At 48.8% G+C, this 14,112-nt stretch overlaps 1 protein-coding gene across 1 annotated transcript; it reads right to left on the bottom strand.

The window, feature by feature from the left end:
- Positions 1 to 1,161: 1,161 nt before the first annotated feature.
- LOC112884630 (lichenase-2) lies at positions 1,162 to 5,539 on the bottom strand. Its single transcript, XM_025950084.1, has 2 exons — positions 5,318 to 5,539; positions 1,162 to 2,544 (listed from the first exon to the last, which is right to left on the bottom strand). Exons 1-2 carry the CDS (start codon positions 5,388 to 5,390, stop codon positions 1,613 to 1,615), a joined length of 1,005 nt encoding a protein of 334 aa, XP_025805869.1. The 5' UTR covers positions 5,391 to 5,539; the 3' UTR covers positions 1,162 to 1,612.
- Positions 5,540 to 14,112: the final 8,573 nt, after the last annotated feature.

Genomic DNA, 14,112 nt, shown 5'->3' with positions numbered 1-14,112 from the left:
CTTTCACAGCCGTTGAGATCTCAATGATGCAGCAGAGAAAGCGCTTGCAAAACCGCAAACCCCAACCGAGCTTTAACACAGCCAGTGATGGATCGATCGATCGGCCATTAGTCTGTCGATTTCCACAACCGCCGGGATCGCAACGGCGCAGCTGGGAAAGTAGTAGTGTGAGCCTCACTCAAGCTTTCCCTTCCAAATTCAAGAACGCCAAGTACTTCACTTCAGCTACCTTCTGCTGCTGCTGGCAAACATCTGAACAAGCACCAACGTTTAGTCCATCAGCGTCCGTTCGATCCTCGATTCCTCGGCAGGAGTGTGTGGCGCGGCGTCCGTTTCGGTCAGCAGTTAGTTCATGCGGCGCCTTTGAGCTCGTGTGTTTCATTAGGTGAGCCTGGAACATCAGCGGCTAGCGCCAGTACTAGCTAGCAGTAGTCCACCGCTATACCGGCTCCGGTGGGAACCATTTAAAACGCATCCTGTCAAGATCATTTGGTAGCCCGGCCGGAACTAAAGTTGGTCCATCTCTTCAAGTGGATTAAGATCGATCATTTCAGTGTACATATTGGTGCATCTATACCAGTTCCAAGTTGCCCATGTGACCACAAGAATCGTATACAATCCGTTTATTAGCCTTTTTGCTTTTGCAAAACCTTACCAGACTTTTTCTTAGCACATATTATTTTTACGGTCATCGGAAATTAAAGGTGAAGAGGTGCAAGAATCGTAGCATGCATGGATCCGGCACATGTACGTGGGGCACAAGGTTTGGGTGCGCAGGGGATGAGTCGGGCCGAGGGAGACGTGCATATCCGCCAACCGGATGGATGGCGCGGAGCGCGGCGTCGAGGGAGGAGAGCCTCCTATCGCCGCCTCGAATGGACCGGATCGTCTGCTTCCTCCAACAGAGCGGCGCTTTCCGGCGCGCGTCGCCGTCCCGTCCCGGCCGCTTTCGGCGATGACCGGGTCACGCACTCGATGCGGGGGGCGCTGTGCAAACGCCCGGTGCCACGCGTCTGGCCGCCACGGATGGCTCCACGCCGGCGCCGCGCTAGCTGGACCACGTCATTCAATTTACCGGAGCCCATGCACATGCAACGTTCGGTAACAGTAACTGTGGAACGGTGAAACCTCTCCCTGAATGAGGTAGTATGTAGCCGTACATGAGAGGCAGATACCTCAAATCAAACCGTATATTTAATCTTTTTATACGGTGCGTAATGTACACATGATCGATACAATTGGTGTACGTACACCGTAGTGCCTAGCTCCTAGGCACGCACGTGTAAGTACGTCCGTATCATCATCTTATCCACCCACAACCTCTATATACTAGTAATAGCTATGTATGAAGGGAGATCAATTTGACGATGTACCGTATTTTATCTATGGTACATACGTCTCCCCTCGGCGTACGTACGTATATCAATATCATACGTAGAGATATAATACTCACGCACGGCGTACGCATCTGGGAGCACCATTTGACGCTCCCAGCGGTCGCAAAGCAGCAAGCCCCAGTAGTACAATACATAATCTACATGTACGTACACGTATCGGCGGCGTATACGTACTCACATACGCGCACGGCCATACGTATACGTGTGGTGGTTCCTCAGAAGCTGATGGGGTAGACGTGCTGCATGTTGGGGTAGAAGAGCCCCCAGTTCTGCTCCACCCCGCTCTCCTTCTGGTTCTCGTTGAACATGGAGAAGAGGTAGGTCTCGATGCCGCCCGGGTGCCGCGGCGTGCCGCGCCCGACGTGGTTGATCAGGTACTGGTTGTACACCCTCGCGTTCGCGGGCGTCGCCTGCGCGCCGCCGCCCGACGGCCACCCGCTCTCCGAAACCACCAGCGGCACGCCGGAGCCGCCGTGCCGCCCCATCGCGACGTAGAAGGCGTCCACCGTCGTGTCGAATAGGTTCTGGTACCCGTACGCGCCGTCCTGCACCACGGTGCCCGGCGACGTGAAGAGCGCGTAGCTCATGTCCATGGCGCTCGGGTTGTAGGCCCACGCCAGGTACGGGTAGATGTTGGCCATCAGCGGCGACCCGGTGCGGGCCAGGAACCGCAGCACGGGGCCCATGTACCCCTGCGCCTCGCCGGTGAACTCCGCGGCGGAGGGCGGGCTGTACACGCCGAGGATGGCCTGCGACACCGACGTCGTCACCTTGATGTGGCCCAGCCCAGCCGCCGCCAGCGCCGCGTGCACGTTCTCCATGGCCGGCGCCAGGTTCTGCGCCGCGCCGCCGGCCACCTCGTTCCCGACGCAGACGTAGCGGAAGGACACGGACGGGTACGCCTGGATGTTGTTGCGGACCCACGAGGCCGCCGCGGCCGGGCTGGCGGCGATGTTGGAGAGCACGTCGTTGGGTGCGCCGACGGTGACGCTGATGCCCGTGCCGCCCACGGCCTGCAGCGCGCCCTGGTCCGGCGCGTACAGCCGCATCGCCGAGATGCCGTTGGACTTGTACATGCTGATCACCGTGCTCGCCGGCGGAAGGTTGTTGGCGCTCATGCCGTAGCACACACCGATGGACTCGGCACCTGCACATACCACACCAAGGTAAATATCTTAATAAATTTTCACTATTTCTATCTAGCTTTATTAGTTATTTACGATGAAGTAAAAGTACCAAGAAATAAAAGAACTGGAAGAAAGTGTGCACAGATAAAACAACAAGGTCGGCGGCCGGATGCGATGCATCATGTAGAAACACATCTGCAGCCATTTGACCTGGCGTTGGGAATCCACACAATTTTCTATCCCCAGAAAGCGACATTTAACTGAAAATTTGTATGCATGCATGGACGCTCACGCATCTCCTGAACCTTGCTTTCCTGCTCTCTCTATCTGGAGGAGGAGGACTCTTTGGTGATGTTACGTGAAACCAATTGGTTTTTACAGCGAGTCTCACTCAGTTGGTGTCAAATAAATTAGATGAAACTAATGCACGCGGACACACTGCCAAGGAATATTTTGCCGGCCGGCAGCATGACCGGGTTGTCGCTGCGTGCAAGAAAGTAAGTAGGAAGAAGTGGCTTAGCTCGTGACCAGACCTTAAACAAGGGGATAAACTTTGACCTGTCGAGTGGAACTTTTGAGCTCGGTAGCCCGGCCACTAACCCCGGCCCCTTTCTTCCTTGGTTCACATCCTAGTTCTACCTAAACTTTGGCTTGGCAGATAACTTTGCTGAAAAAATATATGCTGCTGGACCCTTCAAACAAAAAAATATGCTGCTGGAAGGAAGCAGGTAGTTTATCCGATCCTTTTGAAAATTGGTAAAAGATATTTAACAGGCGTGCAAGTACACGGCCGCGAGTCAACTTAGGAAATGGACTAGGAATATGTTCAAGGGGTAGAGAGAGAGAGAGAGAGAGAGAGAGAGAGAGAGAGAGAGAGGCCTGAATGGATGTGGCCCTGTGGGGATAAAGCTCTTGGTCCAACGTCCGCACCACATCCGTTGGATAGTCCACGTATGATCGATGTGGATCGCCAAAGCCGTTAGCTACCTTAGCCGTGTGCATGCCACACCATCATGCCCAACGGCCTAGCAGTAGCACCCTTGCTCACACGCACATACATGCGTGTGCTACAAGCTAATTACCTGCCTATCCAACTAACCGCCATGACACATTTGTATATATATGTACATCTATACACACACATATATTCCCTTTCAGCGATTCGGTAGAGAGCTCCTGCCTCTTTCGCGAGAAAAGATTGATGTGGTCTAGAACTGCAGCTGATGACAATGCATCCTGACAAGACCGAGAGACCACTCAGACAGCTGAGTTGGTACCCGATTCATGCATACTAATTGTTAAATCTTGTATGATCTAATAATCTCCCAAGTGAGTTGGTCCAGCAGCATTAACTCGATCATCCTGCACCACCAGCCGGCTAGCCAGCTAGCTAATCAGCAAGCTTGAAGAATGGAGCAGCTGCCGTACACACGGCAGCTCGCTCCCTCCCTTGGAGAGGAGTAGACCGGCCGGCCGGTGCGGCATCATGGGTCGCCGTTGACAAAGCGTCAAGTGACGCGACGACGGCCGGCGAACCGCCGGTGGAGTGGTGGAGAGCGACGCGAGGGAAAAGGATGGCGGCGGGTATAGCTTTGGTTGATTGCGCTCCTGCGCAGAGTGGTTGCACCGAATTCTCGTCGAATCATCGGCGAGCTACTGAGGAATTGGAGGAGTGGTAGGACTCGCGTCAACAAAAGGCTTGCTGCTCATGCATGCATGGCGAGGAACCTAATAAAGCAAGCTAGCTAACTAGGTTAATTTGCATGCGACACTGATCGAGAGAAAGACAGAGACTAGTCTGATCGAGTTAACTTTGTAGATTGATCGTTTCAGAGAAAAGATGGGCCGGGTTAGGAGGCAACTAGCGAGCTAATTAAAGTGACGTGCGTGGTCACCGAACAAAGGCAGACTTCATTTGCAAGCTTGTGTTGCATGCAGACATGACCCAGCAGGCAGGCACAGTAACTTTACTAGCTACTGGCCTCCATATTTCTCCATCAGCTTTTGCGGTTTAGATACTAGCTAGCCGACCAGAAACATCCTTTTCAAGGTGATTTTGATTAGGATATTGATTCCCAGAAGAAGCATCTATGCTTAAGATATTGCTTTTTGTCAATTTTTTTCGTAGAAAAAAATTACCGCTTAGATATACATCCACCCGCGCAGTAAAAAAAGTTATTTGTTACCATAGATTCAGTTTTGAAGACCGCATACAAACACACACGAAAACAAGTTTTGCAAGCAAAGAAAAAACTATTTTAAAAATTTGACGAGTCTGCAGTCAAAATCTAGGTTTCTTGATTTTCTTAAAGAAAGTGACCGGTGCAAAGAAAAAAAACAGGTTTTCCAAACTACTGTTCCATTGCTGCACGAGTGATCAATGGAGAGTGCAATAGACCCGGCTTACCCTGTGACCTATATATCTAGCCAGAATAAACGCCGGAAGAAAGCGACGGGCACCAAAAAGACGGGCGGTTTTGACGCCTAAAGGAAAGGCCTATATCCTTGCATGACGTTGTTGGTGAGAGAGAGATGTGTGACTGTGTGCACTTCTCTCTCCTATATTATCCTTGCTCATTCCATCCATGGCTACGTAACCAAACTATTAATCAAACCTGAATTAACTTAATTATTACTATTTGCAGCTTCCTCTCTGAAGGAACTCTTTACCTCCTATATATGCCGTGTATAAACAAAAACATGCCCTACCTAATTAATCAAACTTTTTTTCAACATGCATGCAAACAAGCAAGAGAGAGAGAGAGAGAGAGAGAGAGAGAGAGAGGTAATCACTTTGTGGGATGGATGCAAAGACCCCGAGGAGCAATGCCATGGCGAACATGGAGGCTACACCTTGCCTTGCCATTCTCTCTCTAGCTATCTCTCAACCTAGCTAGCTAGCCACCTCTCCCTGTCTTTCGTGGCTATGCTAACACGTCTCTCCACCAAGTCTCTCTTGTGCAAGCTAGCTGAAGCTTGTTTCCTTGCTGAAACAACCGGTGGCCGCAGGCTCCTTATATAGATGCCGAGGATCGGAGGAGGAGGCGGACAGCAGGAGGGTTCGGTCCAATCCACTTGAAACTTGCGTTGGCCCGCCCGGCCGGCGTCGCTCGGCAGCCAACACTAGTTTAGCCTATTCCAATTGACGACCCGTTTGCTGGCGTCACGAGTCCCACAGTGTCTGGTAGCCAGAGGTTATCCGGTACACTTAGGTTGTTGTGTGACTTGTGACTAGGGGGTTTCTCATCGCACCAAACAACTTTTGAAAAAACGAGTTTAAATTTTAGACGCCATGATGTTGGGTGAAAGGGAGGTTTTTTAGGTCAACATAGGAGGTGCGAGGACGCGGCGCGCCGAACTGGTGCCGCCAACCTAACTTGGTCGGCGGGGGTGCACGTCTTACTCAGGGAAAACATTCGGCGTGTCGGGGATTTTTACGGCAGTTTTCTAAGTTATAGAAGTTGACATGGCTTACCTATGTGTATGACTTCTTTACATGAGAAACTTAGATTTTGACACAACTGTTGCTGCGTATCTTTTCGTACGAGGTCATCCAGATATTTTCACGCACTGTCACGATCAAATCTCTAAAGGTAAGAATTTAACCGACGTTGTCCTTGTGGCACCTATCTTTTATTGTTCTCCTATATTTGTCAATGAACAATAGTAGTCTCCCTAACTTCAACTTCATTTATGGGTTCCATAAATCCGTTGTGAGGAAACCATAATTAAAATTGTGACAAACATATTGTTTTTGGTGTACCTAATTAATAATCTACTATGAACAAAAGAATTACTTGCACCACTTTAATGACATATTAGGTGTTCCATGGACTCTGATATGCCCATACACCTTTTTCAGGAGACTAGTTCCACTTGAGATGGTGCATGGTTTCCCAAAGGCGATTAATTAATTTGAATTCATCAGCTATATAAAACAGTTTATATATAGTTTCTTTCACAAAAAATAAAGTAGTATCGGAATTATATATATACACCAAGACAGAATACAACTTATATATATATATATGAGTTGATGAGCAGGTTATGATCCTGTGGTGTACCATATTTTCCCCCGGGCCAATGTCATCTCAACCCTGAATAACGAATTGGTTTGCTCCCATCCAACCGTTAAAGATTTTATATTGCTGGTCTGATCTGTGGATAGGAAGGCACATGCTGTTGCTATCAGTGGGGTCCCGTTATGCAACTGCTTTTTCTAGTATAACTACTAGTGAAGAGATAAAATTAGGTGTACCAAATTGGTTCACACCAAGAGCAGCTAGCTGATCTGTATACACTCTTATACCTGTATATACAAGTAATTGATTAATTATTTAACTGTGTGATAGAATTAGATCGTTTTGATAAATGAGTTCTTCGATTCCAGATATAATAATCCCTGATGCATTGGAGTATCTAGGGTTTTGGAGGCACTGGTACAATTAGCAAATACAGCACACAGAAGCTTCCTACTACTCGCTTTAAATTCAATTATTCAAACCGGGGTTATGAGCAGCCTCTCCTTTTTGACATGTCAATGCAACCTGGTGTAATGATGGTTTAGGCAAGCATTTCATACGGTTACACTAATCAAATATAGTTAAGTGACACCTAATAATGAACGAAAGCCAATTCCAAAACTCCTTTGATGCATGCATGCATGCACACATTCTTCCAAGCCATGTGTTATTCACAAGATGCATTTTTTTTTTGCTTGAGGCTAGAGACAAGTAGCTTGTAGCCAAGTTTGTCCATCCATGGGGCAGAGTTGCAACTAATGGGGCCCGCTGATGGGCGCGCGGCTGCAAATAGGATTCCTAGACATGCATGGACCCTTGCTACTGATGGAACCATGCATGACATGCCTGCCCCTATGCAGCCCAACTAATAAGCAACACGTGATGATGGTGCACGCAGCAAATTGCTTGGAGTTGGTTGGTCGTCCCCGCGCTTTTTGCCTACGTGGATCCCAAGTTACCCCTTGTCCTCTCCGGGGACGGATGGGAGCCTGGCCTGCTGCCGAGTCGGACGGCGGGGCCGGCCCACCTGGAAAGCTCCCGCCCTATCCACAACCCCCTGCTTATGTGGCCGCGAGGGGGCGACGTGTCCTGTCAGCGTTGCGCGAACAGCGCGCGGTGGCGTCTGTTCCTCCGGATATGCGCGCGCGCGGCCGGCCGCCGCCTACGTGTCGGCTCCATCCAACTTGGAGTCCCTGTCGGAGTGGGGGAGGATCTCGAATACGTCGGGCACATGCACTGTGGCGCGCCATTTTCCCAGGTTTTCGATTGGCTGGCAGGCGTCCTCCTCCCTCAATTCTGGAAATGTATGCTACTTCAATTCTTCTGCGTGTTCTAGAAAAAAATATAGTAGTTCGAACAGGTTACAGGTCGCAACGATGAAGTGAAAATCTGAATTTGGAAACTGGAGCAAGTTGCTCCAACAGTTTTGACATCCTAAATGAGCTTTCTTTCTTTTTTTCCCCCTATAAAGAACAACGAAGGAACAATGCTGATTTATCCATGTGTAGTGCACTGGTATTAAAACTAACCAGAGCATTTGTGCGAGCCAGCTCTTGTTGTCGATCGATCTCAAGCAGGAAAATGCAAATTGGAAAGAAACAGAATTGTTTACGAGGGGTCAGTAGAGCCTAGTATGCTTGAAAGGTCGCCCTTAATAAGTTTATCTTTATCTTGCTTATGTGGACGCGATGACATACCGTGTCCTGTCAGTGGATAGCTACGCTACACAGCGGGCTAGTGGTGACCGGCAACGATGGCTTCCTGGAATTCTTTCCCTCTCGCTAGCTACCTTTACTCCGGCGGCTCCGTGATGGAGGTGGCTACCTTCTTCCATTCTTGGACCGTGACCGCATCATATTCTACAAAATATCAGCAATTTGCTGCTTCCGTTCCGTGTCCCTTTGCTTTCTGCCAGTTTGTATTTTTTTATTACCGAGTCTTTGTTCCCGGCCTGATGCCGTTTTCAAATTTCAACGCATCTTCTCCGAACCGACGACGATTTTCGGTAGACTATCTATTTTGTACTGTGCTATTCATATGCTGGATTGGAAAGAGAACTTGTGGAGGTCCTGAAACGCAAGGGACGCATGTTGCTGAAGATCCATTCATCATACGTACAGCGAGGCAAGGCTCTCTTAACTGCAGAAACTGAATTTCATTCTTTTGAAAAAAAAAGTATGAAAAGCGTAGGGGCCTTTCCTTCTTGGAGCCACGAGAATATACAAGGCCCCCACACATTGCTCTTCTTTTCTATTAGAAAAATACAAGAGGCTCAAAAAAAAAAAAGAACCCACAATTGGATGGGATGAGAAAAAAGCAAAATGAGCAAAAGGGAATCGAGTGGTGGAGGATATAAAAGAATGTCACAACAAGCTAATTGAGGGGCGGTTACATGATTACAGCCCGGGCCCACCACTGTTACCTGATAAGTGCAGGAGTTATGCTCCAATAGGTAAGCTCGATCGACTGGCCAGTAGTCGTCGGATCAACGGATATTTCGTCTGACGGAGCAGCCGGCCGGCCGGCAGGATGGACGGCGGCTGGCTAAATCAGGGGTAGACAGACCAGGCATGACGGCGGCCGCGTAATATCTATCAACTTGCTTCCCCCGATTGATCGATCGGATTGATCAGGCCGGCCGGCCGGCCGGGGAGCTTCCGTGTTTCCTCTTCCCAGAATCTTGCTTTCCAGTGCTGTCACCACCGTCAGACTTTCAGGCTCCCAACCACAGAGTTCCAGGAATTCTTCTCGCCATCCCCATCGATCCTTTGATGCGTAGTGTGCTTCCTTGTAAGGCGGATCGCAGCATCGGATCCGATAAGCCACAAAAACAACTTGAAGCCCCTGATGGTTTCAGCGAGATAAGATTTCCACGTCACTTTTACCACGCAGACATCGACAACTCGATCGCTCATATCCTCACTCTGTTACTTGAGCCTTGTATGTTCATGCATGGTACGGTTCATCAGCCATGTGTGTGCGGCAGTGCTCTAGGTCTAGGGAATGCGGAACTGCATTTCCCCATGGTTCATGCACCTGCCTACCTGCTGGCTGCTACCTACTACTCCTACATGGCAGCAACCAACCATGCATGCATCTATAGTGGGGTACTTGGCTCAATGGCTCTGCACACTGCAAGCAACAAGAGCTAGCTACTACTACTGGTACGCACAGGTCGGGTGTACACAGTCATCGTCACGCACTATACATGCTTCACATTCCGGCCGGGCACTTAAAAATCGTTGTAGTTATGTTTATTATTGCCTGACGTGGACACACTGTTGATCGAGCAGCTGATGATCTGATCAACATGTCCACTGGCCATTACTCGTCACAGTTGAACGCAACGGATAAGGCTTCCGTGTCACCAATACCAGCGATCGAGCCGTCTGCGTTGTGTGTGCAAGCAAAAATATTTTGTACTACTAGCTAGAGGGGCTAGTGAAGGGATGGACAGCATCCATTGACGACGCATCAGGATGACGGCCGTTGAGTCCTGATTGGCCTGCCTGCGGAGGTCGCCCGGCGACTCACGGTGACGGCCGATGGACACTGACGTTTCTTTTTTTTTTCTGTTGGTAGGAGTAGGACTGCGCGTATGTGTGGATCTCGAAGGACTAGATGGATGGACGATGTGTCACGCTTATGTGAAAGGGATCGGAGGTACATATGGATCGACGCCAGGATCGAGCTTGTTGCTAGTTATTTTCTCCCATCTATCTTGTCATGATGGCTTCGTCATTGGCATGGCGTGCCACATGTTGCGTCCTCACCAACGATAAGATTCTCATAAAGATTATTAGGACGCAATTGAAGCTTTCCTAATACTGCAGAAGCTTCAACCATCAGGAAGAAGAACACAGGGATCATTTACAAACTTATTAGTTGCAACTAAATTTTTCATTACATATATGTTTAATACTTGTCCTTAAGGCTGCTTCATGATGAATCATCAATGAGTAAATTTTGATTAAACAGTACATGTACTATGGTACGACGCAACCTTAGACAAATTACACGGATCAACTTTTTCTTGCCAAGAGAAAAGAAATTAAATAGGGTGCAGGTAGCAGAGCTGGTAGCTAGCTAGCTCGAGTGCTCAACGTTAGAGTACAAAACCTTTTAGGCCAACAAACTACGGCATTATTCCACGATACATGCCAAACTCTGAAAGCTTTTCTCTCTTGGAAAGAGAAAAATGTGAAAGGAACAGAGAAGTGGGAGCACTTATGTGGCAGGCTTGAGCGTTGTTTTTCAAACATGTAACATCAATATTACCTCACGCATGAACTTGCTTACAAGACTCCACTTCCATTGATTAATATAGGTGACGACTAGTAGCAGTAGCAGTAGGTGTAGGTCTTCATCCTTGACGTGCATCGGGCTGTATCAAGTCAAATTTCTTGCCACATAATAAACAAAATAATGAAGGAATTTTTATAACGCCTAAACTTCTGCATTGGGGAGACGATATATTTTTCCAACTCCGTTGAATCACTCGTCAGCTTTGTATGGATGAAATACTTTAAAGTGAGAGCTCATGGTGCATTTGGTTCTTGTTTACACTTCCTTCTCTTTCTCCCATATAAACGACTCTTAACACCCCCCCCCCCCCACCAAAAAAAACCAAAACCATATCACTTTCCAAGCATGCCTTTTTTTTCTCAGCAAATTTTTAATCTTGCCCTAACAGAAAATATTTTAGTCTTGCAAGTTGCTTTACCTACTCATCATATCACTTCTCCGGATTGCCACTACCGTAGAAGACTATAACCTTAGTTCCAGTAGTGCATCCAATGTGGATGCAAGTGGTCGGATATATGAGGCACAACAACGAGATGACGGGTTTGAGGGGATATTACCCCCACAAACTTTTTCAACTCCGTTGAGTCACTCACCGGCCTTATGCAGATGCGACACTTTGAAGTCTAAGTCGGTGGTGCATTTGGATTGTTTAACTTCCTTCTCTTCTCACCATCTAAACAAATCTTAACAAAGAAATAGAAAATATATCTTACCTCCACAATACTTTACCAACCTCGTTGAATCACTTGTCAGCTTTGTATAGATGCAATACTCTAAAGTGAGAGTTGATGGTCCATTTGGTTTATCTTGTTTACACTTCTCTCTCTTTCACCCGTACAAAGACTCTTAACAAAAAGGGGAAACCATAGCACCTCCCAAATAACAAACTATTTGAACCCTGCAGCAAGTTGCATTACCTACTCATCATCTCACTTCTTCTTACCGCCACTGCCGAAGAAGATTACCACCTTATCATGCCTCCATGTTCATTGTCGTCAAGGCGCCAACCCTAGTTCCAGTAGTGCGTCCAATTTGGATGCAAGTGGTCGTATACATACGTGGCACAATGCATGATGGGTTGAGGGGATTTACCCCATGAACTTTTTCAATTCCGTTGACTCAATTGTCAGCCTTATGCAGATGCGATATTTCAAGCCTGTGTTGGTAGTGTTTTTAGTTTGTTTCACTTCTTTCTCTTTCACCATATAAACAGGTCTTAATAAAGAAATGAAAAACATATCACCTCTAGAATAAAAAATATTTTTCTAGAGAATTCTAATCATATCTCAACGAACTTGCCCATATTGCAAGTCGGTTTACTACCCATCATCTTACTTCCCTACCCATAGAGCTAGGTGCAGCAGGCCGTACGGGGTGTCACGGGGTGGATTGGCTCACCGGTAGGAAGGAAGGCGTCGAGAAAAACTGTTGGAGATACCTTATAAGATGAAACCATGCCATGGGATCACGATCCAACGGACAATTTTTTTTAGAAAAACAGATCAAGTGTTAAAATTGTGATTGTAAATTCATTTAACGCAAAATGGAAACCGTGCTTGGCCTAGTCTAGCTATATGCATGTATAAATTGGGTGGACCAATCACTTCCGTTTTCACCTCGATGGATCAGTAAGAGTAGCCGCGCGTGTAGCTAGGCCATCAATCGTTGCGCGGGGGGATGGATCCTGCGGGTATGGACAAAGTTTGTGTGTCACGGGTGAGCACGCTCGCAAACTGCTTTCGGCCTGCAACACTTTTGTGCGTGCAAGTTAGTGACACCATGGCCATTGGTCAGGCCGAGCTCCAAGTGTCCATCAACGGAGAGCCATTAGTAGGAGTAGGACTCCTGGCGTAATCCAAATTCAGGTACGATCGCTGATGGGGTGTGTGATGATACTGTTAATCTAATCCGCGTGCTTCGGACACGCCATGTACACGCCTCCAATCAGACGGGTCGTTATGTTAGGTACGCGTCGATCCCGACGATCGGATGCAGCAGTTCAATATTACTGGTTTCATCAGCTGCCCAACTTGATCGGAAATTAACAAGAACGACACGCACGGTCGTCGTCTTTGGAAGAAACAGAGGCGGATACGGTTAACCTTGTAGACCGAAACAACATCGCTAACCGAAAACAAAGCATAAACCTTTTTTCTTCTTTGAGGACAATCGTAGACCTTGGTTAAATCAGTCAGTTCAGTTTACGTTTGGATTTCCCATTTTGTTTTTGGGAACCCTACGTAGCAGGTGCATACCTCCCCTGCGGCCCTGCTCTGGTGCTCGGCGGCAAGTCCGCGCGCGCTCTGGCCGATACGGCGTTTGCTTGTGCGTGTCCGCCGCGCGCTTTCGGCAAGAGGCCCGGCCGGCGGGCGGCACGCCACTCGGGCTGACGTGCCGAGTGCTGACCAAACTCGCCGTGGGAAGGCCTCAGGAATCAGCAGGTTTGGCGCTTGCATTGCTTGCTTGTGAGCGTCGTCTTGCGCGCGCGCGGTGACGCCCGACGCCGCCTCGCCCGGCCGGCTTGGCGGACACGGCGCGAGGCGAGGCAGCAGGCCGCCGGAAACGGTTGCCAAGTTGCCGGCGTGATTCCTGCGTTTCCGTCCTACTACTAGTACTTCTGATTCTCTGATTCGTACATGCGTTTGTTTGACCGAAATTTTCTTGAAACCGTGCGAGATTTGCTGCGCTTTGTGCCCGATAAGTAGGCAATCATAAACATAGTGAACCCAACAACGAGTCAACGATGGCAGATGGCGTGCCACGAAAAGGATGCGGCGACGACGACGACCTACTACGAGTGACGACCCTTGTACGTAGCAACCGTGTCGGACCGAGCGCGCGGCCGCTGCCAAGCCGCCCACGCGTGCACGCACGCTTGCTTAATCGGCGGCCACCTCGTGCGTGCGAGGCGCGACCGCGGATGACCTGACGCTGGCGCATGCTCTGTTTTCTCGCGTACCTGCTACCAACCTAGCTAGTGCTTGGATCCCAAAGCTAGGGAGCCAACGGCAGAAGCAACGAGGCGGCAACAAGCAAGGGAAGTACTAGTAGGGAACTGTCAGCCTTCCTGATTGAGGCTGAGTGTTTACAGCATGCAGCTTAATTACTGATTAGAGTAACAACCAGGTCGATCGTCGACCAGGAAGGTAGGTTCTGACCAGCTACCAGTGCGGCTGACTGGTGAGCGGTGAAAATGGAAACACCTGGCTGGCCTCATCTCATGGGCCTCCTGCAAGCTAAGGTAATTAAGCAACTGTCGAT

This window comes from Panicum hallii, chromosome 3 (genome assembly GCF_002211085.1).
Source record: "Panicum hallii strain FIL2 chromosome 3, PHallii_v3.1, whole genome shotgun sequence".
In the NCBI taxonomy this organism is placed as follows: Eukaryota; Viridiplantae; Streptophyta; class Magnoliopsida; order Poales; family Poaceae; genus Panicum; species Panicum hallii.
This window is presented reverse-complemented; position numbering and strand designations above follow the sequence as displayed.